The sequence below is a fragment of the Petromyzon marinus genome, unplaced genomic scaffold, assembly GCF_048934315.1.
Source record: "Petromyzon marinus isolate PM22_M1 ecotype Great Lakes invasive population unplaced genomic scaffold, UKy_Petmar_22M1.pri1.0 PM_G_Scaffold_11, whole genome shotgun sequence".
NCBI classification, from domain to species: Eukaryota; Metazoa; Chordata; class Hyperoartia; order Petromyzontiformes; family Petromyzontidae; genus Petromyzon; species Petromyzon marinus.
The window spans coordinates 4,757,857-4,780,967 of NW_027422662.1; the positions used below are offsets into that span (position 1 = coordinate 4,757,857).

Below are 23,111 nucleotides of genomic sequence, written 5' to 3' on the forward strand. Positions count from 1 at the left end.
ATGGGGGGAAGGGGGGGAAACGGGCGCTCACCTGCCCGTCACGGCTCACCTGCACCCTCTTGTTGTTGTTGTTGTTACACCACGGGTTGAGCAGGGTGCTGCACCTGCCGGAAGGGGATTCTGCCCCAGGTACAGCCGCAGCACCCGAAACGGCTCCGCCCAGCGCGGGGGAGCCCCCGGTCTCCGACACCGCTCCTTGCCGATCTCCGACACCGTCCGTGCGTAGCCCTGGCAACACGGCCGCCGCCACGCCCCAACCCGGGGCCGCTCGGCTCGTCGTGCGTCGGCCCTACGGCGCGTCGTGTTTTTTGTGGTTTTTAACGGATTTTTTTATTTTTTACTTACCAGGTTTAGAGGCCCGCTGAGCCACACGGCACTTTTTCAGAAAGCGACCCGGCCAACGAGTTAGCGCCGCTCAACGAAACGACTCGTCGTGTGGGAATTTGCGGCAGCCAAATGCTCTAAGCTTTTTCTAAATGTGGAAGGGAAAAACCGGAGGACCCGGGAGAGTAATCCGCACGATCGCGGGAAGAGATAGAAGAAACACGCAAACTCCAAATATACAGCAGCAGCAGCAGCAGGCGTCAGGGTCGGGATCGAACCCACGACCTCCCGCGTAGCAGGCGAGGTAGTTAACATGTTGCCTTCGTTCGTGATGGCCCTGCACTGCGACAACAGCGCCAACAACACCAAATGTACCGAACAATTCACAATCCAGAATCTTTATTTAAATTGCGGGAGGATTCCGATGAGATCTACGAAGATCCGTTTGACAGATATGTCCAGTTTGGTCCGGGTCGTTACGATCCACCTCCGCCGCCCCTCCACCCACCTCCATCACCACCACCATCACCACCACCATCACCTCCATCACCACCACCATCACCACCACCATCACCACTATCACCATCACCACCACCATCACCACTTCAACCATCACCACCACAATCACCACTATCATCACCACCACCATCACCACCACCATCACCTCCATCACTACCACCATCACCACTACCATCACCACTACCATCACCACCATCACCACCATCACCACCACCATCACCACCACCTCCATCACTACCACCATCACCACTACCATCACCACCATCACCACCACCATCACCACCACCACCATCACCACCATCACCACCACCATCACCACTATCATCACCACCACCACCATCACCACCACCACCACCACCCCTGCCAAACCTGGAAGCGTCCGGAGCCCCGCACGGAGAAGACGAGGTGGACGACGGCGCACGAACGGGAAAACGCTCCCGTTCAGTTTCGTCGGCCAGACGGCCCTCTGCTGCGACAACTCCAGGCTGCGCACGTTGCCGCTCTTCGCGACGAAGCGGCGCTCGCTCGCGGAGAGACGGAGGCTTCAGCCGGCGGGCGGCGAAACCGGCGAGAGCGGACGGGCAGGCAAACGAGTGAACGGCACACCGCGAGAGGGTTCGCGTCGGCCGAAGGGGTTCGTTCGTGGGGCGTAGCAGCCAGCCAGCAGCAGCAGCCGATCTGGGCGAGGGCGAGGAGGACGTGGATTGGGGCACGTTCTCAGCGGTGCGGCGCTGCGTGGAGGAAGTCCTTTGGGAAAAGTTTCCTCCGCGAATCTGGCCGTCGCCCGATGACGCCGGTTGCAATTGCCGGCGAAACGACGTCGCGGTGTAGATTGTAAATGTCGTGGCCTTTGCTCTCCGGCACACAGCGCCCGGTGTGAGACTGTACTGGTGACGAATTGGCACGTTCTGTTTACATACTCTTTGGTTCTATTGGGTAAAGTCACGTAGTAGGTAAAAAATAAAATAACAAAAGTCACGACGTTTCGGCCACAACACAAGCGGCCTTCATCAGGTGAAGGGACGAGACTGTCTGGAGGACAGCCTCGTCATGATTTTTGTTATTTTATTTTTTATACCTACGTGGTGACTTTACCCAATAGAACCAAAGAGTATGGATCCTAGCAGTCACGAAAGCTTTAAATCTACGTTCTGTTTACGTCACAAACCTTACTAATTGGCTGTGTCGGGTGGTGGTGGTGGGTGTAACAACACGCATTTATAGTTTACGCGATCTGGTGATGTTGCCGCGTGCCGTGATGCCGTGCGTGTGACGACGACAATACAGAAGAGGGGCTAAACACGTGGTATGGACACAAACCACGTGATAGGAAGTTCTAGAAGGGTTGCTGTTGATGCTGCTGCACATGACGACGCTGTGTCACGATGCGCTGTGCGATGAAACAGGCGACGCTTTGTGTGTGTGTGTGTGACGCCGACGATCCAGGAAGGGCTACGCACGTGCATTGGGCATATTCTCAGAGGTGACAGCTGGACGAAAGGAAGCTGTGTGCACGCTGAGCTTCTTTCGCACCGCAACACAAGCAATCATTATCAATCATCATCATGCTTGTGTTGCAGTCGAAACGTCGTGAGAATTGTATTGTTCTATATTTGTATTATTTTATTGTTTCCCTTCTACGTGGTGGTGACTTTACCGAAAAAACCAAGAATATGTATCCCCGCAGTCACGAAAGCTTTAAATCAAAATTTATTTCGCAACCGTTCGCAGCCAAACCACGCAAATCGTAAGTGCGGGTGAAGGACAAGCAAACTAAACACGACAAACAGTTCGAAATAAAATTTTAAAGTTTTTCAAAATTCTCGAAGGGTTTGGGGGATGTTGGGGAAAGAGGCACTGAGAGAAGTCTGCTGCATGAAGAATTGGAAGGCACCAGGCAGGGAGGAAGAAAGTTGATGGATCCGACAAGATATAAGGCGGCCGTGATTTCCCACCGCTGGGCAGAGGACTCAAGAGAGGGTTTGCAGTGCGAGGAGCTGACGCGGCTCATCTCCGCGCACGGACAAACTTACACACACAAAGCCCCGAACTGCACACCACCACCGGTGTGATGTACCAGTAACGAATTGTAAATGTTGTAGTGGGTTTACTCTCCAACACACCACCGGAGTGCAGTACCAGTAACGAATTGTAAATGTTGTAGTGGGTTTACTCTCCAACACACCACCAGTGTGCAGTACCAGTAACGAATTGTAAATGTTGTAGTGGGTTCACTCTCCAACACACCACCACCGGTGTGATGTACCAGTAACGAATTGTAAATGTTGTAGTGGGTTTACTCTCCAACACACCACCCGTGTGCAGTACCAGTAACGAATTGTAAATGTTGTAGTGGGTTTACTCTCCAACACACCACCGGTGTGCAGTATCAATAACGAATTGTAAATGTTGTAGTGGGTTTACTCTCCAACACACCACCATAGTGCAGTACTAGTAACGAATTGTAAATGTTGTAGTGGGTTTACTCTCCAACACACCACCCGTGGTGTGATGTACCAGTAACGGATTGTAAATGTTGTAGTGGGTTTACTCTCCAACACACCACCGGAGTGCAGTACCAGTAACGAATTGTAAATGTTGTAGTGGGTTTACTCTCCAACACACCACCGGTGTGCAGTACCAGTAACGAATTGTAAATGTTGTAGTGGGTTTACTCTCCAACACACCACCGGTGTGATGTACCAGTAACGAATTGTAAATGTTGTAGTGGGTTTACTCTCCAACACACCACCGGTGTGCAGTACCAATAACGAATTGTAAATGTTGTAGTGGGTTTACTCTCCAACACACCACCGGTGTGATGTACCAGTAACGAATTGTAAATGTTGTAGTGGGTTTACTCTCCATCACACCACCACCCGTGGTGTGATGTACCAGTAACGAATTGTAAATGTTGTAGTGGGTTTACTCTCCAACACACCACCCGTGTGCAGTACCAATAACGAATTGTAAATGTTGTTGTGGGTTTACTCTCCAACACACCACCGGTGTGATGTACCAGTAACGAATTGTAAATGTTGTAGTGGGTTTACTCTCCAACACACCACCGGAGTGCAGTACCAGTAACGGATTGTAAATGTTGTAGTGGGTTTACTCTCCAACACACCACCGGCGTGCAGTACCAGTAACGAATTGGCATGCTTTGTTTACATGAATAACCCTACTAATTGGCTGTGTCGGGTGGTGGCGGATTTAACGGCACATTTATATTGATGCGATTTAACCTTAAAATCATAATTACGGATAATAATGGTTGCGGACGCCTACTGACTACGTGTTGAACTGGTTTCAGAGTGATATGTAATCGTGTTTTTATTTCTCCTGTCAAGCCACGGACGTGACACGACCTCTCACATCCACGTTGCAAGTATAGCGAATTGACGATCTAAGCCAATGATGTATATAGAGGTCTATTTACACTCACCTAGAGACCTACAGACCTCTACATTCACACAGAGACCCACAGATCGTTGCTATCTACACAACTGCCACCGACCTCCCTGCCCAATAAATAACGTGAAAACGATCATGGCCTCACATCTTGGTCACAAGCAACTCCTCGGTTTGTCTCGGCCCCACCTCCACCACCACCACCACCACCGGCTCCACCACCACCGGCTCCACCACCACCACCACCACCACCGCCACTCATCCGGCAACGATCGGCCATCCACGAAGCCGCCGCCGCGGCCGCCGCCGGGGGCGAAAACCTCGCCGCGGGAGCGATCGGCATCGTCGGCCGCCGGCCGATGCCGGCGGGCCGCCGCAGGCCGAGGGCCTCGTCCTCGCGGGCCAGCGCCGCGACGACGGCGCTCACCGTCGCCTCGTCCGCCTGCGACGGGGCGCGCGACGGCTCCCGCATGCGGCGCGCGAACAGCGCGCGCCACTTCTGCCGCAGCCGCAGCAGCAGGTTCGCCGCCTGGCGGGGGGGGAGGGGAGCGGAGCGGAGGGCGTGAACGAGGATCAATCGCCCGGCGTTTTCGAGGCAGCAGCGGCGAGGGTTGTGGGCGGTGACTCCTCTACTTAGGGGACGAGTTATAGGCTCCGGGGGTCTGTTCGTAAAAGTCGATTTGTCCGTAAGTGCCAACTGTACCCCTGTCGATTCCTAACGGCGTCGTACGGCACTGCGCGCTGAGCACCGGGAATGGCTTTAAAAGTTGTGTAACCTCCCGTCAGATGTGGGTGCCACTGGGCTCTTCGCGTTCTACAGATGCAGAAGCCACCACCGCCGTCAATTGCACAGCAGTTGAGCTCGCGACTCTCGGTCCGAATAGGCAACTGGACATACGGACCGGGTTTGTTCGTAAGTCGAACATTCGTAAGCAGAGGAGTCCCTTTATGTGTGCATGTTGAACTTCTTTCGCACTGTACGTAGCCAACCTTGCTAATTGGAGGTGAAGGGTGAAGGAAAGGGAAAAAACTCAAAACAAAAAGCAGTTTTAAAGAAAGAAGTTGATTGCGGCACCAATGTTCTAAAACTCCCCGGCCGCAAGAGTCGAGGGGGAGCCGTACCCCTGGTACGCCACAAGGCAGTAGAGCAAAGTGGACTGATCTCCATCTGTTTCCATCTGTGCGGGGATAGAGCGTTGCCCCCTCGCGCAAGGCGTGGGTTTTCTTCGGGTGCTCCCGTTTCCTCTCACACGTGAATAATAAACACGACTCATCGCCGATTTGCTAAAAAAATATCTTGAAATAAAAACTCAATTACAGGACCCTCCCGAAAAAGAGTCCTACAGCTCCTGGATAAACAAGTAAATTACTATAAGTACATTTGTATTATATTCTTGGTTCTTTCGGTAAAGTCACATAGAAGGGAAACAATAAAATAATAAAAAAATGAAGCAATAAAATTCTCACGACGTTTCAACTGCAACAGAAGCAATCATCATCATGTGTGAAAACCACAGCAATAATTTTTTTTTCTTGCTGTGGTTTTCACACCTGATGATGATTGCTTGTGTTGCAGTCGAAACGTCGTGAGAATTTTGTTTTATATTTTTATTATTTTATTGGTTGCCTTCTACATGGTGACTTTACCGAAAGAACCAAGAATATGAATCCCTGCAGTCACGAAAGCTTTAAATAAAAATTTACATTTGTAGTGATACGTAGATCCTTGTTTCCCCAGGAAAGCCTCGTCCACTCTTCTGCAAACTAAAACTAAACTTTCTATTTCACCCGGTAAGGCCCACTGAGCTAGAGAGATATTTTTCAGAACCTGGCCACAAATAATATCTCAACAAAGCGGCTTATCACGTGGACACTAATAGCGGCCAAATACTCGGCATGCGTGCTCATTCTAAACGCGGAGGGAAAAACCGGAGATCCCAGGGAAAAATCCACACGACCAAGGGGGGAAACACGCAAACTGCAAACATAGAGCAGGCGTCAGGGTCGGGATTAAACCCACGCGCTCCCTTCATACCAGGCGACGTAGTTAACATCTCGTAACCGTGGGGCCCCACAGAGACACACGCACCTTCACACAGAAAACCATAGACTAGCAACAGAGGTCGGTTGTAATTAAGCCGGGATGTAATTACATACAAACAAAACGCGCACCAGGGGTAAATGTGACGGGGTGTGTTTGTACGGCCATCGGTAGCCGGGGTCGAAACCATCAAGTCGCCACAGCTGTGCGCACCGCGGTGTAATCGCAGGCGGTCAAAAAAATCGGGTCGTGAAACCCAGGATTCTCAGCCGTCTCGGCGAAGCGCTCCACGCAGCCGGCTCTTAAGAACAACGCGACAGCCTCATCCGACTGTTGGCTTCTTGTCGGGTATTTTGCGTGTTCACAGCCTCACTCGTGCTGGGAATGTGCACCGTGAGACAGAGCGACGCACACGTGCACGAGAAAACACGCACGGGCTAATGACATATTCTTAGCTCTTTCGGTAAAGTCACCACGTTGAAGGGAAACAATAAAATAAATATAAGACAATAAAAATTCTCACGACGTTTCGACCATAACACAAACGGTCGTCATCAGGTGTGTCGGTTCGCATTAATTTATTTATTTTTAAACGGTGTATTTGTTTATTTATAAAAACACGTCAGCGCCACGCGCAGCGATTTGGCAGTTTATTTAGAAGGACTAGTCCATCTATGTTCAGGGGGGTACCTCAGTGTTTAGTCCTTGATGAACCAAGTCTTCAATGATTGCGATGGTGTCGGGGCAGGGCTGGGAGGTGTCGCCCCGGCATCTGCTTCCACCTGTTCAGCAAGGTGCGCTTCCGGAACATGCCGGAGTTCCAGGCCCCCGAGCTGCTTCGAGAGCCGCTGCAGGTACGGATGACGCAGACTGTCTAGAGGACACCGCTGACCTCTAGACAGTCTGCTCCCTTCACCTGATGAAGGCCGCTTGTGTTGTGGGACCGAAACGTCGTGAATTTTTTATTATTTTTTGTTGTTGTTTTTTTGAACGTGACTTTACCGAATAGAACCAAAGAGTTTGGTGTGCAGGTTTTTTTGTTGTTTTTGCTACGGGAGAAAAGACTCCGACAACCCGGAGGAAACCCAATGCACGACGGGGGGTTGAGTCGGGAGTCGAACCCAGGCTCTTCTCGCTGTGAGGCACGCGCGTTACCGCCGTCCTGCTCCCACCCCGGTGGACCAACATGGGAGCGACCAAGGCTAGAAGAGGAGACAACATTATAAAATACGCACAATTTTGCGGGTTCCCGGCGGCACGCTCCTGAGAACTCTCCTCTGGTCACACGTCTGCATGTTGGAGTGGAGGGTGAACACGTGGTACCTGCCACAACAAGCGACGGAGCTCTTTAAACGCCGCCCGGCGGCCGACGAGTAGCGACTCAAGCGGGGCGGGCCGCTGGATTCCCAAAACGTGAACCTCTGCAAACGAGCGGTGAGCTGCTGGGCGACGTCTAAACTAAACTATTTTTTTTATTTCACCAGGCAAGGCCCACCGAGCTTATGCAGCTCTTTCTTAAAAGCAAAGGGCAGCTCGGCAAAGTGGCTTATCGCGCGGAAAACACGCCGCGGCCAAATGCTCCGAATGCGTGACGGTGATTTTAAACGCGGAGGGAAAAACCGGAGGGACCCCGGAGAAAATTCCACGCGACCACGGGAAGAGAGAGACACACGCAGACTCCAAATACGCAGCAGGGGTCACAGGGTCGCCATCGAACCCACGACCTCCTGCATTCACGAGGCCAGGGAGGTGAACGTCGCACCCTCCTACCTGCTCCATATTATTTCGTAATACGCGCAATTTGCAAATGCAAGAAGCCGGGTCAAGGCAGCGAATCAAGTGAACAATTTACCCCTTTCAGTGGGGACCAGTCTGGTTTGGGGGCAGCGGGACTGCTCCCCATCTTTCTACCCTCTTGCTTTTCACGACCGGTTTAGTTGACGTTGACGGTGTGTACTACGTGCGTCGCAGTGAGACGCGACGGGGCCCGTCCTTTGCCTCGATGAGAAAAAAAAAAATTTCCACGAGCAATCTGACCAATGGGACGCGACTAGGAGCGTTCTTGAGCAGAGTTCTTCGGTAAAATATCACGGACGGAGCTGAACGGAAGAAGGGTCTCGCGGTCGCCGAGAGAGTTGAGAGAAATGTGTTTCCGCGTGCGAGGTAGCAACCTTCACAAGGCGCTCACAGTCAGAAAACGACGACGATGACGATCGCCGTCGTCAAGGGCCCCTCGTACGCACGGCACGAGCGCCAGTGGCCATGCGTGCAAGCGGGCGGCTAACAGGGCCAAAAAACGCCGCCGAGCTGTATGTAGGACACGAGCCGTACCTCCTCCCGGACGCGTACGCACGCACGTCCGCAGCGGCAGGCCACCCATCAGAGTCGGGAAGGTGGGTAAAGCGTACTCACTTGTGGCTCTGCCCCGCAAATCTTTTGTCGTCCCAGAGAATGAGGTCCCGCAGCGTGATGATCTCATCGTAGCCCGGCAGAAAAATCAGCACAGCTCCTGAACAACAGCAGCACCAACAACAAACATCAGCAAAGAGCTCAACGGTATTTGTTTAAAGCTCTATCAGCTGAGGTTGAAAGAGTCAATGCACGAGTTCTCTCTGTCTGTCTGTCATTTGAAGGCGTGATTTACTCTTGAAAAGTTTATTCAGTACGTGGCCATCAAACATGAAATAGGCGACGTTTCGGGCAACAGCTCTTCTTCATAGCACGTGAACATGAAATTGATCCAAGTGCTGGCTTGGATCCGCCGCTGCCTGGGAGGACCACAGCACTTCCTTTCCCCAGCTATACAGCAGAGATGTTCGCCAACTGCATGCCGGTGTTATGATGATTATTTGTAGAATTTAAAAACACCCTTGCAAATTACTTCTCTGGGATTATACAAAGCGGTGATCATTGCCTCTTGTTGGCCAGACTAATGCCCCGCTCACAGGCCAGGTGCCGTGTCACCTCGTGGCGCACAGGGACAGCTGCCACTGGTGGTGGGGGGGTTGCCCTTTCAAAAGTCTTGTTGAGATGTCACCAGTGAAAAGCGCAAATCGCTCCGAGACGCTCGCAGCGTGATGGAGGGCAGTTGTGTCAACAGCAAATCATTCCCATCATAATAATAACGATCACCGCCACCACCACCACCACCATCATCATCATCGCCGCCATCATCATCATCATCACCACCGTCACCACCACCACCATCACCACCACCACCATCATCACCACCATCATCACCACCACCATCATCACCACTACCATCACCACCACCATCATCACCATCACCACCGTCACCACCGTCACCACCACCACCACCATCACCACCACCATCACCACCACCACCATCACCACCACCATCATCACCACCACCATCACCATCGCCGCTGTCGTCCGGCCGGGGCGCGGTGGATGGCACCCACCATCGCTGGAGCTCTGGCAGATCTGGTTGAGGAGGTGCAGGATGAGATCGAGGTCCACCTTGTCGTCGTCATCGTCCAAGGTGTGGTGGTAGACGCCGAGCAGCTCACGGCACTCGGGGCTAAGCCCGGTGCTGGCGTTCGCCAGCTTGCTCTGGTCAGGCCCGGGCTCGCCTACCGAAGCCCTGGGAGACCGGGCGAGAAAAAACAGGGGGGTGGTGAATTCAACTAAAAGTATTTTTTGTATTTTACCAGGCAGGCCCACTGAGCTACATTGCTCTTTTTCAATAGTGACCCGGCCACAAATGATAGCTCAACGAAGCGGCTTATCACATGGAAATGTACAGCAGACGAACACTCTAACACGCGTGCTTCTAAAAATGTGGAGGGAAACACCGAAGGACCCGGAGAAAAATCCAGGTGACCACGGGGAGGGCATATACAGCAGGCGTCAGGGTCAGGATTGAATCCACGACCTCCTGTATATCAGGCGAGGTAGTTAACATCTCCCAGCCACCGTGGCGCCTCACACTGCTGGGTGGACAGGGGCAGTGAGGGAGATTTAAGAGCGTTGGCCACGTATTAATAATAAGCCATGATCGATCTACAGCTGGATCAGGGACATCCCAAGCTGTCACCATCGCTAATGGTCCTGCAATGCATGAATCTATCCAGGCACCTGCAAATTACTGATTTAATCTCCACGGTGAATGTGTATCTTGGCCGGTCGTGTTCTCATCTTCATCCTGCCCAAGCCCACTCATTAAAAAATAGTCAAATCACGTCTCAAACTCGTGTAAACCTTTTTAACGATAAAAACAATTTCTAACATTGATTTTCAGTGCCGGACGGAACATCTGACATGGCCACAGCGTGGTGAAAATTAGCCCTTGTGCAAGTGCCAGGTAAATCCCGACCGTGACGCGTTGTATATTTGGAGTCTACACGTTCTCCCCGTGGTCGCGTGGATGTGTCTCCGGGGTAGATTGCTGCATCGTGAGGTTGTGAGAGACTTGTCTCTGGGGTAGATTGTTGCATCGTGAGGTTGTGAGAGCCTTGTCTAAGGGGTAGATTGTTGCATCGTGAGGTTGTGAGAGACTTGTCTCCGGGATAGCATGTTGCATCGTGAGGTTGTGAGAGACTTGTCTCTGGGGTAGAATGTTGCATCGTGAGGTTGTGAGAGACTTGTCTCATGGGTAGAATGCTGCATCGTGAGGTTGTGAGAGATTTGTCTCTGGGGTAGATTGTTGCATCGTGAGGTTGTGAGAGACTTGTCTCTGGGGTTAGATTGTTGCATCGTGAGGTTGTGAGAGACTTGTCTCCGGGGTAGATTGTTGCATTGTGAGGTTGTGAGAGACTTGTCTCCGGGGTAGATTGTTGCATCATGAGGTTGTGAGAGACTTGTCTCTGGGGTAGATTGTTGCATCGTGAGAGACTTGTCTCCGGGGTAGATTGTTGCATCGTGAGGTTCTGAGAGACTTGTCTATGAGGTAGAATGTTGCATCGTGAGGTTGTGAGAGACTTGTCTCAGGGGTAGATTGTTGCATCGTGAGGTTCTGAGAGACTTGTCTCTGGGGAAGATTGTTGAATCGTGAGGTTGTGAGAGACTTGTCTCTGGGGTAGAATGTTGCATCGTGAGGTTGTGAGAGACTTGTCTCCGGGGTAGATTGTTGCATCGTGAGGTTGTGAGAGACTTGTCTCAGGGGTAGAATGTTGCATCGTGAGGTTGTGAGAGACTTGTCTCTGGGGTAGATTGTTGCATCGTGAGGTTCTGAGAGACTTGTCTCCGGGGCAGATTGTTGCATCGTGAGGTTGTGAGAGATTTGTCTCCGGGGTAAGATTGTTGCATCGTGAGGTTGTGAGAGACTTGTCTCAGGGGTAGATTGTTACATCGTGAGGTTGTGAGAGACTTGTCTCAGGGGTAGAATGTTGCATCGTGAGGTTGTGAGAGACTTGTCTCAGGGGTAGATTGTTGCATCGTGAGGTTGTGAGAGACTTGTCTCCGGGGTAGATTGTTGCATCGTGAGGTTCTGAGAGACTTGTCTATGAGGTAGAATGTTGCATCGTGAGGTTGTGAGAGACTTGTCTCAGGGGTAGATTGTTGCATCGTGAGGTTCTGAGAGACTTGTCTCTGGGGAAGATTGTTGAATCGTGAGGTTGTGAGAGACTTGTCTCTGGGGTAGAATGTTGCATCGTGAGGTTGTGAGAGACTTGTCTCCGGGGTAGATTGTTGCATCGTGAGGTTGTGAGAGACTTGTCTCAGGGGTAGAATGTTGCATCGTGAGGTTGTGAGAGACTTGTCTCTGGGGTAGATTGTTGCATCGTGAGGTTCTGAGAGACTTGTCTCCGGGGCAGATTGTTGCATCGTGAGGTTGTGAGAGATTTGTCTCCGGGGTAAGATTGTTGCATCGTGAGGTTGTGAGAGACTTGTCTCAGGGGTAGATTGTTGCATCGTGAGGTTGTGAGAGACTTGTCTCAGGGGTAGAATGTTGCATTGTGAGGTTCTGAGAGACTTGTCTCCGGGGCAGATTGTTGCATCGTTTGGTTCTGAGAGACTTGTCCTCGGGGTAGAATGTTGCATCGTGAGGTTGTGAGAGACTTGTCCTCGGGATAGATTGTTGCATCTTGAGGTTGTGAGAGACTTGTCTCAGGGTTAGATTGTTGCATCGTGAAGTTGTGAGAGACTTGTCTCCGGGGTTAGATTGTTGCATCGTGAGATTGTGAGAGACTTGTCTCCGGGGTAGATAGTTGCATCGTGAGGTTGTGAGAGACTTGTCTCTGGGGTAGATTGTTGCATCGTGAGATTGTGAGAGACTTGTCTCAGGGGTAGAATGTTGCATCGTGAGGTTGTGAGAGACTTGTCTCCAGGGTAGAATGTTGCATCGTGAGGTTGTGAGAGACTTGTCTCTGGGGTTAGATTGTTGCATCGTGAGGTTGTGAAAGACTTGTCTCCGGGGTAGATTGTTACATCGTGATGTTGTGAGAGACTTGTCTCAGGGGTAGAATGTTGCATCGTGAGGTTGTGAGAGACTTGTCTCCGGGGTAGATTGTTGCATCGTGAGGTTGTGAGAGACTTGTCTCAGGGGTAGATTGTTGCATCGTGAGGTTGTGAGAGACTTGTCTCTGGGGTAGAATGTTGCATCGTGAGGTTGTGAGAGACTTGTCTCTGGGGTTAGATTGTTGCATTTTGAGGTTGTGAGAGACTTGTCTCCGGGATTAGATTGTTGCATCGTGAGGTTGTAAGAGAGTTGTCTCAGGGGTAGAATGTTGCATCGTGAGGTTGTGAGAGACTTGTCTCAGGGGTAGATTGTTGCATCGTGAGGTTGTGAGAGACTTGTCTCCTGGGGTAGATTGTTGCATCGTGAGTTTGTGAGAGGTTTGTCTCAGGGGTAGATTGTTGCATCGTGAGGTTGTGAGAGACTTGTCTCTGGGGTAGATTGTTGCATCGTGAGGTTGTGAGAGACTTGTCTCTGGGGTAGATTGTTGCATCGTGAGGTTGTGAGAGACTTGTCTCTGGGGTAGATTGTTGCATCGTGAGGTTGTGAGAGACTTGTCTCTGGGCTAGATTTTTGCATCATGAGGTTGTGAGAGACTTGTCTCAGGGGTAGATTGTTGCATCGTGAGGTTGTGAGAGACTTGTCTCTGGGGTAGATTGTTGCATCGTGAGGTTGTGAGAGGCTTGTCTCAGGGGTAGATTGTTGCATCGTACGGTTGTGAGAGACTTGTCTCTGGGGTAGAATGTTGCATCGTGCGGCTGTGAGAGACTTGTCTCCGGGCTAGATTGTTGCATCGTGAGGTTGTGAGAGACTTGTCTCAGGGGTTATAATGTTGCATCGTGAGGTTGTGAGAGACTTGTCTCCCGGGTAGAATGTTGCATCATAAGGTTGTGAGAGACTTGTCTCTGGGGTAGATTGTTGCATCGTGAGGTTGTGAGAGACTTGTCTCCGGGGTAGAATGTTGCATCGTGAGGTTGTGAGAGACTTGTCTCTGGGGTAGAATGTTGCATCGTGAGGTTGTGAGAGACTTGTCTCCGGGGTTAGATTGTTGCATCGTGAGGTTGTGAGAGACTTGTCTCCGGGGTAGAATGTTGCATCGTGAGGTTGTGAGAGACTTGTCTATGGGGTAGAATGTTGCATCGTGAGGTTGTGAAAGACTTGTCTCAGGGGTAGAATGTTGCATCGTGAGGTTGTGAGAGACTTGTCTCTGGGCTAGATTGTTGCATCGTGAGGTTGTGAAAGACTTGTCTCTGGGGTAGATTGTTGCATCGTGAGGTTGTGAGAGACGAGACGTATTTGAGAGGCATTCTTCCAGTGGATTGAAACATGACGATCTCTTTTTGCGACTGTTAAGTACCCAGGAAATCCTCACTGAGTCTCAAGGCAATTTTTCCATGAAGATGCCGCCGAGTTATTTCATTCAAAAATAAACGGAAGAAATATTGCCGTCACGCGCGACACCCCCCAATTGAGTAACGTGCAGGATACATTTCTCAGCACTGGGATGCGTGACCAATGCTAATGACGAGGTATGTTAATTTTTTGTCGCTTTTAAGCTTTGAGAGGAAACCAAAGAAGCTGGAGGGGAAATCCACGACAGCCGTGGAGAGGGAGCGCACAAACTCAACAACACGGACAAAGTATCCCGAGTCAGGCATCGAATCCAGGCCCCCGTTTTCTACAATGAATTACATTAAACCGGTTGCCCGAATAAGGCGGTGCCATCGCCGATAACGTACGCAGACGATTCCAGGAGCTCCACCACGTCCGATTCATGGAATTTCTTCGCCCAGTCGAAAGTGTTCCTGCGGAAATGAAAAAAAAGAAACTACGGCAAGGGCATTTGGGGGGCGGGGGTGGTGGGGGGGGGTGGGGTGGGGGTCGTCTCGACCGTGGCGACACCGGGCGATTGCGCCGAACCGGGAAAACGAGCACGGGGCGGCGCATCTTGCGGAGGGGAGGCCGCACCAGCGCTTGACCGTCTGTCGGACCCAAAAACCACTAAACCAGGGGGAGAGGCGGATGTTGCTCGCGACGAGATGGGCGTCAGGCACCACGAGGCCGGATGTCGGGCGACGGGGGAACAAACGGCGGAGACGCGGCCGAGCGGTTAGGTCCGCTCGCCGCTTGCTGAAGGTTTTGTCAATTCGCATCCGGCAGGCCACCCCGGTTATTAACAGCCCAAAAGCAGGAGGGGGCTGCGGGGTGTTCTAGGATCCCCCGGGACCTCCCCCCCCCCCTCGGAACTCTCTGGAAGGGAGGCGTGGCCAGAGGCTGACACACAGGGGAGGTGTATAAAAGCCGGGATCTCTCAACGTGTCCGGGGCCAGTCCAAGACAGAAGCCAGAAGACCAGCAGCTGGCCAGGACCCTGGGGACCCCCTAGCCCCACTGTCCTTGTAAGGGCGGGGACTCTGTGGGCCAGTGGTGTGAGACTCTGGCAACCCGCGGCCCGACGTCCTTGTTAAGGGTCGTGTCCGAGTGGGCCAGTGGTCAGAGGAGCCTCCCCTAGGTCACTCGTAGCCGGAGGAGCTGAGGGCTGTAGTCCGGTGTAAATTCGCGATCGTCCAGAGGCTGCACCTCCCTAGGTGATGAGTAAAAATGGCTGCAGCCTTAGCGAAGGCTGAGACCGTTGCTGTTAAAGCGTTTATTGAACAAACGCGTTGCCTCCACAAGTCGTCTCCGAGAACCCGCTACAACCTTCCACCGGGGCTGTGTCAACGCCCGATTGCGATCAAGCGGGGATGGGGGTGCAGGTGTGCCCTCACATGCCGTTGGAGTCCTTCAAGTTGACGTCGGCCCCCATCCGGAGCAGCAGCTCCACGATGTCAATGAGGCCGCGGCCGGCGGCCACCATCAGCGGCGTGGCGGTCTTCTCGCTGTGCCTGTAGTCGACTGCCCAGGAGAGAGACGATCATCATCATCATCATCATCGGCAGCGGCGGCGGCAGCGGCGGTGGCAGGGGCAGCAGAAGCAGCTTCAGCGGCAGGTGTGCAGCAACAAATTTATTCGACCATTCGAATTCTGACGCTCACACGTAGGGAGCATTCCGAGCTGTAATGGTTGGCAGTACTGGCCTTCCAATTCGGCATTTTAAACGATGAAGCAAGTTTATTAAATCACAGCCCCCCCCGCCCCTGCCCAGCCTCCCCAACCGCTCACCTTCACCACCGCCTGTCCAAACAACACCCCCGCCCCCTAGAGCCCTCTTCAGTGTAGGCTCTTTCAAGAACAGTGGCACAAGCAAGCAAGCCAGCAATAGCGGGGCTGCACCTTAATCTGTTAAATAAGAAACAAGGCCAAACTTCGACCGGGGCCACAGCGCACGTGGGCCAATCGACGCAACCCGTCGCAAACCGTTCCACCGATAAAAAAAAAAACGGTTTACCGATTCCTGACTCTCAGAACACGGAACAATATATGCACAGCACTTTTTCAGAAGCGACCTGGTCGCAAATGACATCTCGGTAAAAGTGACTTATCACGACGTGGAAATTTATAGCAGCCAAGTACCCTGAACACACGTTGATTCCAAATGTGGAGGGAAAAGCCGGAGGACCCGGAGAAAAATCCACGTGACCACGGGGAGAGAGACACGCAAACTCCAAATATACAGCAGCAGCAACAGGCGTCAGGGTCGGGATTAAACCCACGACCTCCTGCACACCAGGCGAGGTGGTTAACGTCTCCTAGCCACCGAGGTGGTAACCGATTCAGGAAAGGGCTACCGGTTTAACGGGGGAAGAAGTTGGGAGGGGAGGAAGGGGTGGGGGGTGGGGGGGAGGGAGGGAGGGTATTTCCCAGGCCACCCTGTTCCATTGGCACGCTGGCCCCGGCACGCACCGCTGACGCGCTCGCTGATCAGCAGGTGCAGCAGCTGCGTGAATGCGTCCTCGTCCCTGTGCAGCCACATGTTGGTGATGCACGCGTCCATCTCCTTGACGAGCCACGGCTCCAGCTTGGAGCCGTCGCGCTCCGCCTGTCCGCGCAAGAGACAAAAGATCCCCGTCGTGTAGCCGAAACAGACTGTTGGGGGCAAGCGCTGTTCGCCAGTGGCACCGATACGAAGGCTGGCACGGCGCACGAGGGGGCAGGTGGCCAGCACCACCACGCCTTTGTCTCCCGAGCGGCGATGCTGGCGCACCGTACCAGGTACTTATTTGAGGGCTAAGTCGATCTAGGCGAGGAACAGGAGCGGTTCAGATAATCGTCACATATCCTGCAACAGACTGTCGGGGCAAGCGCCATTAGCGAGCACCTACCTCGCCCGTATACCACGCGAGGTAGTTAACATCTCCCGCCCCCACCCCAGCGTTCCACACGACATACCTCCTGTTCGAAGGCGCTCTCCCCCCCTTCGATGTTGAGAATCTTGGTTTGATCCGTGAGGAGTGCGACGCTGGCACCGCGCACTGGCACGCTCGGTCCGGTCTCCTCCTCGTACCGTTCGCTCAGATTGTTCTGCTGGCTCTCCACTGCGCACACGCAGACACAGAGATCCACCCCCCACCCCCCCGGTATAAAGCCTCAACAGACTGTTGGGGCAAGTGCTGTTCGCGAGCGCATGTGAAGGCTGGCACGGCGCAAGAGAAGGTGGTGGTTGTCTATATGCTGCACCATGTGCTCATTTTAAGGCTGAGTCGACCGAAATAACAAGGAAAAACTTTTTTTTTTACCAGGTAAGGCCCATTGAGCTACGTAGCTTTTTCAGAAGTGACCTGGCCACATAAAAATGACAGCTCAAGCAAGCGGCTTGTCACCAAGTGGACATTTATAGCGGCAGCTAAACACTCTAAATGCACGTTGATTACAAATGCGGAGAGTAAAAACCAGAGGACCCGGAGAAAAATCCACACGAGCACAGAGAGAGAGAAAATGTAAACTCCAAATATAAAGGTGTTATGGTCAGAATCGAACCCACAACCTCCTCTATACCAGGCGAGGTAGCTAACATCTCCTAGCCACAGTGGCGCCCACCGTGCAAGACTGGTCCTGTGGCAGGTGCAGGACTGGTTCGGATAACCGCCACTGATATTGGCTACGAGGGTCAAAGGTCACAGATCCCCCGTGTAGCCTTAGCAGACTGTAGGGGCAAGTGCTGTTAGCGAGCAGCACCTATGAAGGTCGGCAACGGTACACGAGGGGGTGGGTGGCCAGCACCACGCCCGACCGCCTTTGTCTCCCCAGCGGCGATGTTTACTAAACACCGCACCAGGGTACTCATTTGAGGCTGAGTCGACCTAGGGGAGGCCCGGGACCGGTTCAGATAATCACCGCGAGCGGGAATCGAACCCGGGTCGCCGGGTTCGTAGCGCAGCGTCGCGCTGACCGCTGCACCGCCGCTCCCCACCACGAGGGTCACACACAAACAGAGACGCAGGCAGAGACACACACACACAGCAGTGTACACGCCTTTGTAGTGGGTTCCGGAGACACTTCGGAGAGGCAACTTCTTTATGACAACACGGTACTCCCAGCAGTCCTCCTGATACACTGCTACAGCCTAGGGGACACGGCCTACTCCTAGCGTGCCTTGACACTGGCTACGCTCTCGGCTCCTCCGGCTATGATGACCCTAGGGGAGGCTACGCCTGACCCGACCCAGCCAAGGTGCGGGTCTAGACTCTGGCTTCCTTGGCCCCGGCAGTCCTAGAGTCCCACCACCGGCTGAGAGTCCCACCACTGGCCCAGAGTCCCACCACCGGCCCGCACAGCGTCCCGGCCCTTTTTAATTTTTTTCATTTTTCATTTTCATGTATTGGGTATAGCCCTGTGAGCCATGCGGCTCTTAAGTCGGGTGCAACCGCAACAAACTAAATTTGAACGCGGAACATCCCAAAGCGACGACGCGCAACACAAACATCCTGGAATTCAACAAAGCAAATATTCCACGCGCACAAAAAAAACTTATTAAAACGCTGCCAGCAAAAAAATCACAATGTGGTGCAAGCCAACAACAACGACAACTATCTGGGGATCCTGAGCCCCCAGCAGCCCCTCCGCTCTTGGGCTGGTGCTGCAGTCCCTCCCCTGATTGTTCGAGGTACCGTTCCATCCATGGCGCTACACCTTCACAGGTCATGGCAGCTATGAAGAAGCCCGGTCAGGTGATGCGATTATTCGGACTTCCTGTGTTACGGTCGTAACGTCGTGGGAATTTTTATTGTCATATATATTTTATTATTTTATTGTTTCCCTTCAACGTGACTTTACCGAAAGAGCTAAGAATATGAATTCCTGGGTACCGTCCCGGCAACGCCTGACGTAGCTTCAAGCGAAACGCCGCGTATCTAAATCGCTGAATCCGGCTACGGGAATTGTCCTTCAACTCACCGGTGGGACAACTGAAACAATGACAACAGACACATCGTGAAGCGCCTGTTGCAGCACGTGACGGTCTAATTAGTTTGGCTGCTTCGGGGTGGCGGAGGGGGTCTTGACGACACAGATTTGGCCAGATCGTTACATGGCCTAACACAACACTTCAGTGGGAATTGACAAGCCATCACGTGGCCCCACCAGACATTAGCGATAACGACACGGACGACAGTTTATAAAACAACAACAACAACAACACGCAACAATAACGACAACATTCACAGTGTTAATAATAATAACAACAACACGGACGACAGTTTATAAAACAACAACAACACACAACAATAACGACAACATTCACGGTGTTAATAATAATAATAACGACACGGACGACAGTTTATAAAACAACAACACACAACAATAACGATAACATTCACAGTGATAATAATAATAACGACACGGACGACAGTTTATAAAACAACAACACACAACAATAACGATAACATTCACGGTGTTAATAATAATAACAACACGGACGACAGTTTATAAAACAACAACACACAACAATAACGATAACATTCACAGTGTTAATAATAATAACGACAACACGGACGACAGTTTATAAAACAACAACAACAACACACAACAATAACGACAACATTCACGGTGTTAATAATAATAACGACACGGACGACAGTTTATAAAACAACAACACACAACAATAACGATAACATTCACAGTGTTAATAATAATAACGACACGGACGACAGTTTATAAAACAACAACACACAACAATAACGACAACATTCACAGTGTTAATAATAATAACAACAACACGGACGATAGTTTATAAAACAACAACACACAACAATAACGACAACATTCACAGTGTTAATAATAATAACGACAACACGGACGATAGTTTATAAAACAACAACACACAACAATAACGACAACATTCACGGTGTTAATAATAATAACGACACGGACGACAGTTTATAAAACAACAACACACAACAATAACGATAACATTCACAGTGTTAATAATAATAACGACACGGACGACAGTTTATAAAACAACAACACACAACAATAACGACAACATTCACAGTGTTAATAATAATAACAACAACATGGACGATAGTTTATAAAACAACAACACACAACAATAACGACAACATTCACAGTGTTAATAATAATAACGACAACACGGACGATAGTTTATAAAACAACAACACACAACAATAACGACAACATTCACAGTGTTAATAATAATAACGACAACACGGACGATAGTTTATAAAACAACAACACACAACAATAACGACAACATTCACAGTGTTAATAATAATAATAACAACACGGACGACAGTTTATAAAACAACAACACACAACAATAACGACAACATTCACAGTGTTAATAATAATAACGACAACACGGACGACAGTTTATAAAACAACAACACACAACAATAACGATAACATTCACGGTGTTAATAATAATAATAACAACACGGACGACAGTTTATAAAACAACAACACACAACAATAACGATAACATTCACAGTGTTAATAATAATAACAACAACACGGACGACAGTTTATAAAACAACAACACACAACAATAACGACAACATTCACAGTGTTAATAATAATAACAACACGGACGACAGTTTATAAAACAACAACAACAACACACAACAATAACGACAACATTCACAGTGTTAATAATAATAACAACACGGACGACAGTTTATAAAACAACAACACACAACAATAACGACAACATTCACAGTGTTAATAATAACAACAACACGGACGACAGTTTATAAAACAACAACACACAACAATAACGATAACATTCACAGTGTTAATAATAATAACAACAACAACACGGACGACAGTTTATAAAACAACACACAACAATAACGACAACATTCCCAGTGTTAATAATAATAACAACAACACGGACGACAGTTTATAAAACAACAACAACACACAACAATAACGACAACATTCACAGTGTTAATAATAATAACAACACGGACGACAGTTTATAAAACAACAACACACAACAATAACGACAACATTCACAGTGTTAATAATAATAACAACAACACGGACGACAGTTTATAAAACAACAACAACACACAACAATAACGATAACATTCACAGTGTTAATAATAATAACAACACGGACGACAGTTTATAAAACAACAACACACAACAATAACGACAACATTCACAGTGTTAATAATAATAACAACAACACGGACGACAGTTTATAAAACAACAACAACACACAACAATAACGACAACATTCACAGTGTTAATAATAATAACAACAACACGGACGACAGTTTATAAAACAACAACACACAACAATAACGATAACATTCACAGTGTTAATAATAATAACAACACGGACGACAGTTTATAAAACAACAACACACAACAATAACGACAACATTCACAGTGTTAATAATAATAACAACACGGACGACAGTTTATAAAACAACAACACACAACAATAACGACAACATTCACAGTGTTAATAATAATAACGACACGGACGACAGTTTATAAAACAACAACAACACACAACAATAACGACAACATTCACAGTGTTAATAATAATAACGACACGGACGACAGTTTATACAACAACAACAACACACAACAATAACGACAACATTCACAGTGTTAATAATAATAACAACGACACGGACGACAGTTTATAAAACAACAACAACACACAACAATAACGACAACATTCACAGTGTTAATAATAACAACACGGCTACGGTGGCGATGCGATTGCACAATCATGATGAAGAAGAAGAGCGACGGAAGAGCCCAGTTGACATTGGCTGATTGGATTCCTCCAATATGAACAAACACATTCTCCTGCGGAGGGAGCCGGTAGGAACGTTGGGTTGCTTGGTCAACGACCAGGGTCAACGGCGGCTCCGTGGTGTATTCCGCAAATATGCCCGACTGTGAGGGCGGGCACAAGCCGGCGTGAGTAGGTTAAACGTTGAGTTTTATAAGGGCACCACGGGGTGACCAGCCCCTGCCCCCCCGGCCCCACCCCTCCCACCCCCACCCCCAGCCCCACCCTCCCCACCCAGCCCCTCCCCACCCTCCCCTCCCCACCCAGCCCCACCCTCCCCTCCCCACCCAGCCCCACCCTCCCCACCCTCCCCACCCTCCCCACCCAGCCCCTTCCTCCCCACCCAGCCCCTCCCCACCCTCCCCTCCCTACCCAGCCCCTCCCTCCCTACCCAGCCCCTCCCCACCCTCCCCTCTCCACCCAGCCCCACCTCTCCCATTTTTGGATGCACGACGGACGGACACAACAACAATAATCCCCGTGTGGGCTGGTGGTGTAACCAGGAGGTTCCTACCGCTATCAATATTCTCCTGATTCCGATACAGTTGGAGATCGCCGCCTCAACACAATGGGAGGCTCTCTCAAGCAATGCGGGGGGCGGGCGGGTGGTGGGGGGGGGTGGTTTTTGCCGGCTGTACGTACGTTGATCTTTCTCCTTCTGGCGTCTCTCCATCTCCTTAGACTTGTAACCAGTGGTGGGCAGGATGTCCTCCAGAAAGAACCGCTTCACCTCGAAAAGCCTCCCAGGCACTGGCCCACGGACGAGAGGCAACATGGCGTGCACACCGCCACGTCCAACATCGCCGTTGCGTTTGGCCCGCCGCCGCCACCGCCGCCGCCGCCGCCGACGCACGGTTAGATCGAGTGAATATAAATGTTGTGTCGTTAAACCCGCCACCACCCGACGCAGCAGCCGGTTAGCGAGGTTTGTCAAGTAAACAAAACGTGGCCAACGAGTTGCTAATTCGGCACACACCGGTGTGCTGGAGGAGTAAACCCACAACATTTACCGTTCGGTAATTACAACCGGCAAATGTCGCACTCCAATGGTAAATGTTGTGGGTTTACTCCTCCAACACAACGGTGCGCCGTGCTAGTAACGATATTTTGTTTTACGTGACAAAATCTTACAAATTGGCCCTCGGGTTTAACAACACATTTACATTGACGCGATCAAACCCAAAAAAACC

At 50.7% G+C, this 23,111-nt stretch overlaps 1 protein-coding gene across 1 annotated transcript in view; it reads right to left on the reverse strand.

The window, feature by feature from the left end:
* LOC116958729 (3'-5' RNA helicase YTHDC2-like) overlaps positions 1–23,111 on the reverse strand; it is a 35,617-nt gene that overhangs the window by 2,683 nt on the left and 9,823 nt on the right. The window contains exons 7-16 of the mRNA XM_076059662.1: positions 22,564–22,671; positions 17,040–17,185; positions 16,554–16,689; positions 15,478–15,604; positions 14,450–14,515; positions 9,718–9,899; positions 8,708–8,804; positions 7,531–7,618; positions 4,444–4,783; positions 32–228 (exon numbers count right to left, since the gene is read on the reverse strand). Of these exons, the coding sequence (XP_075915777.1) occupies positions 32–228; positions 4,444–4,783; positions 7,531–7,618; positions 8,708–8,804; positions 9,718–9,899; positions 14,450–14,515; positions 15,478–15,604; positions 16,554–16,689; positions 17,040–17,185; positions 22,564–22,671 (1,487 nt within the window). The remainder of the gene's footprint in view (positions 1–31; positions 229–4,443; positions 4,784–7,530; positions 7,619–8,707; positions 8,805–9,717; positions 9,900–14,449; positions 14,516–15,477; positions 15,605–16,553; positions 16,690–17,039; positions 17,186–22,563; positions 22,672–23,111) is intronic.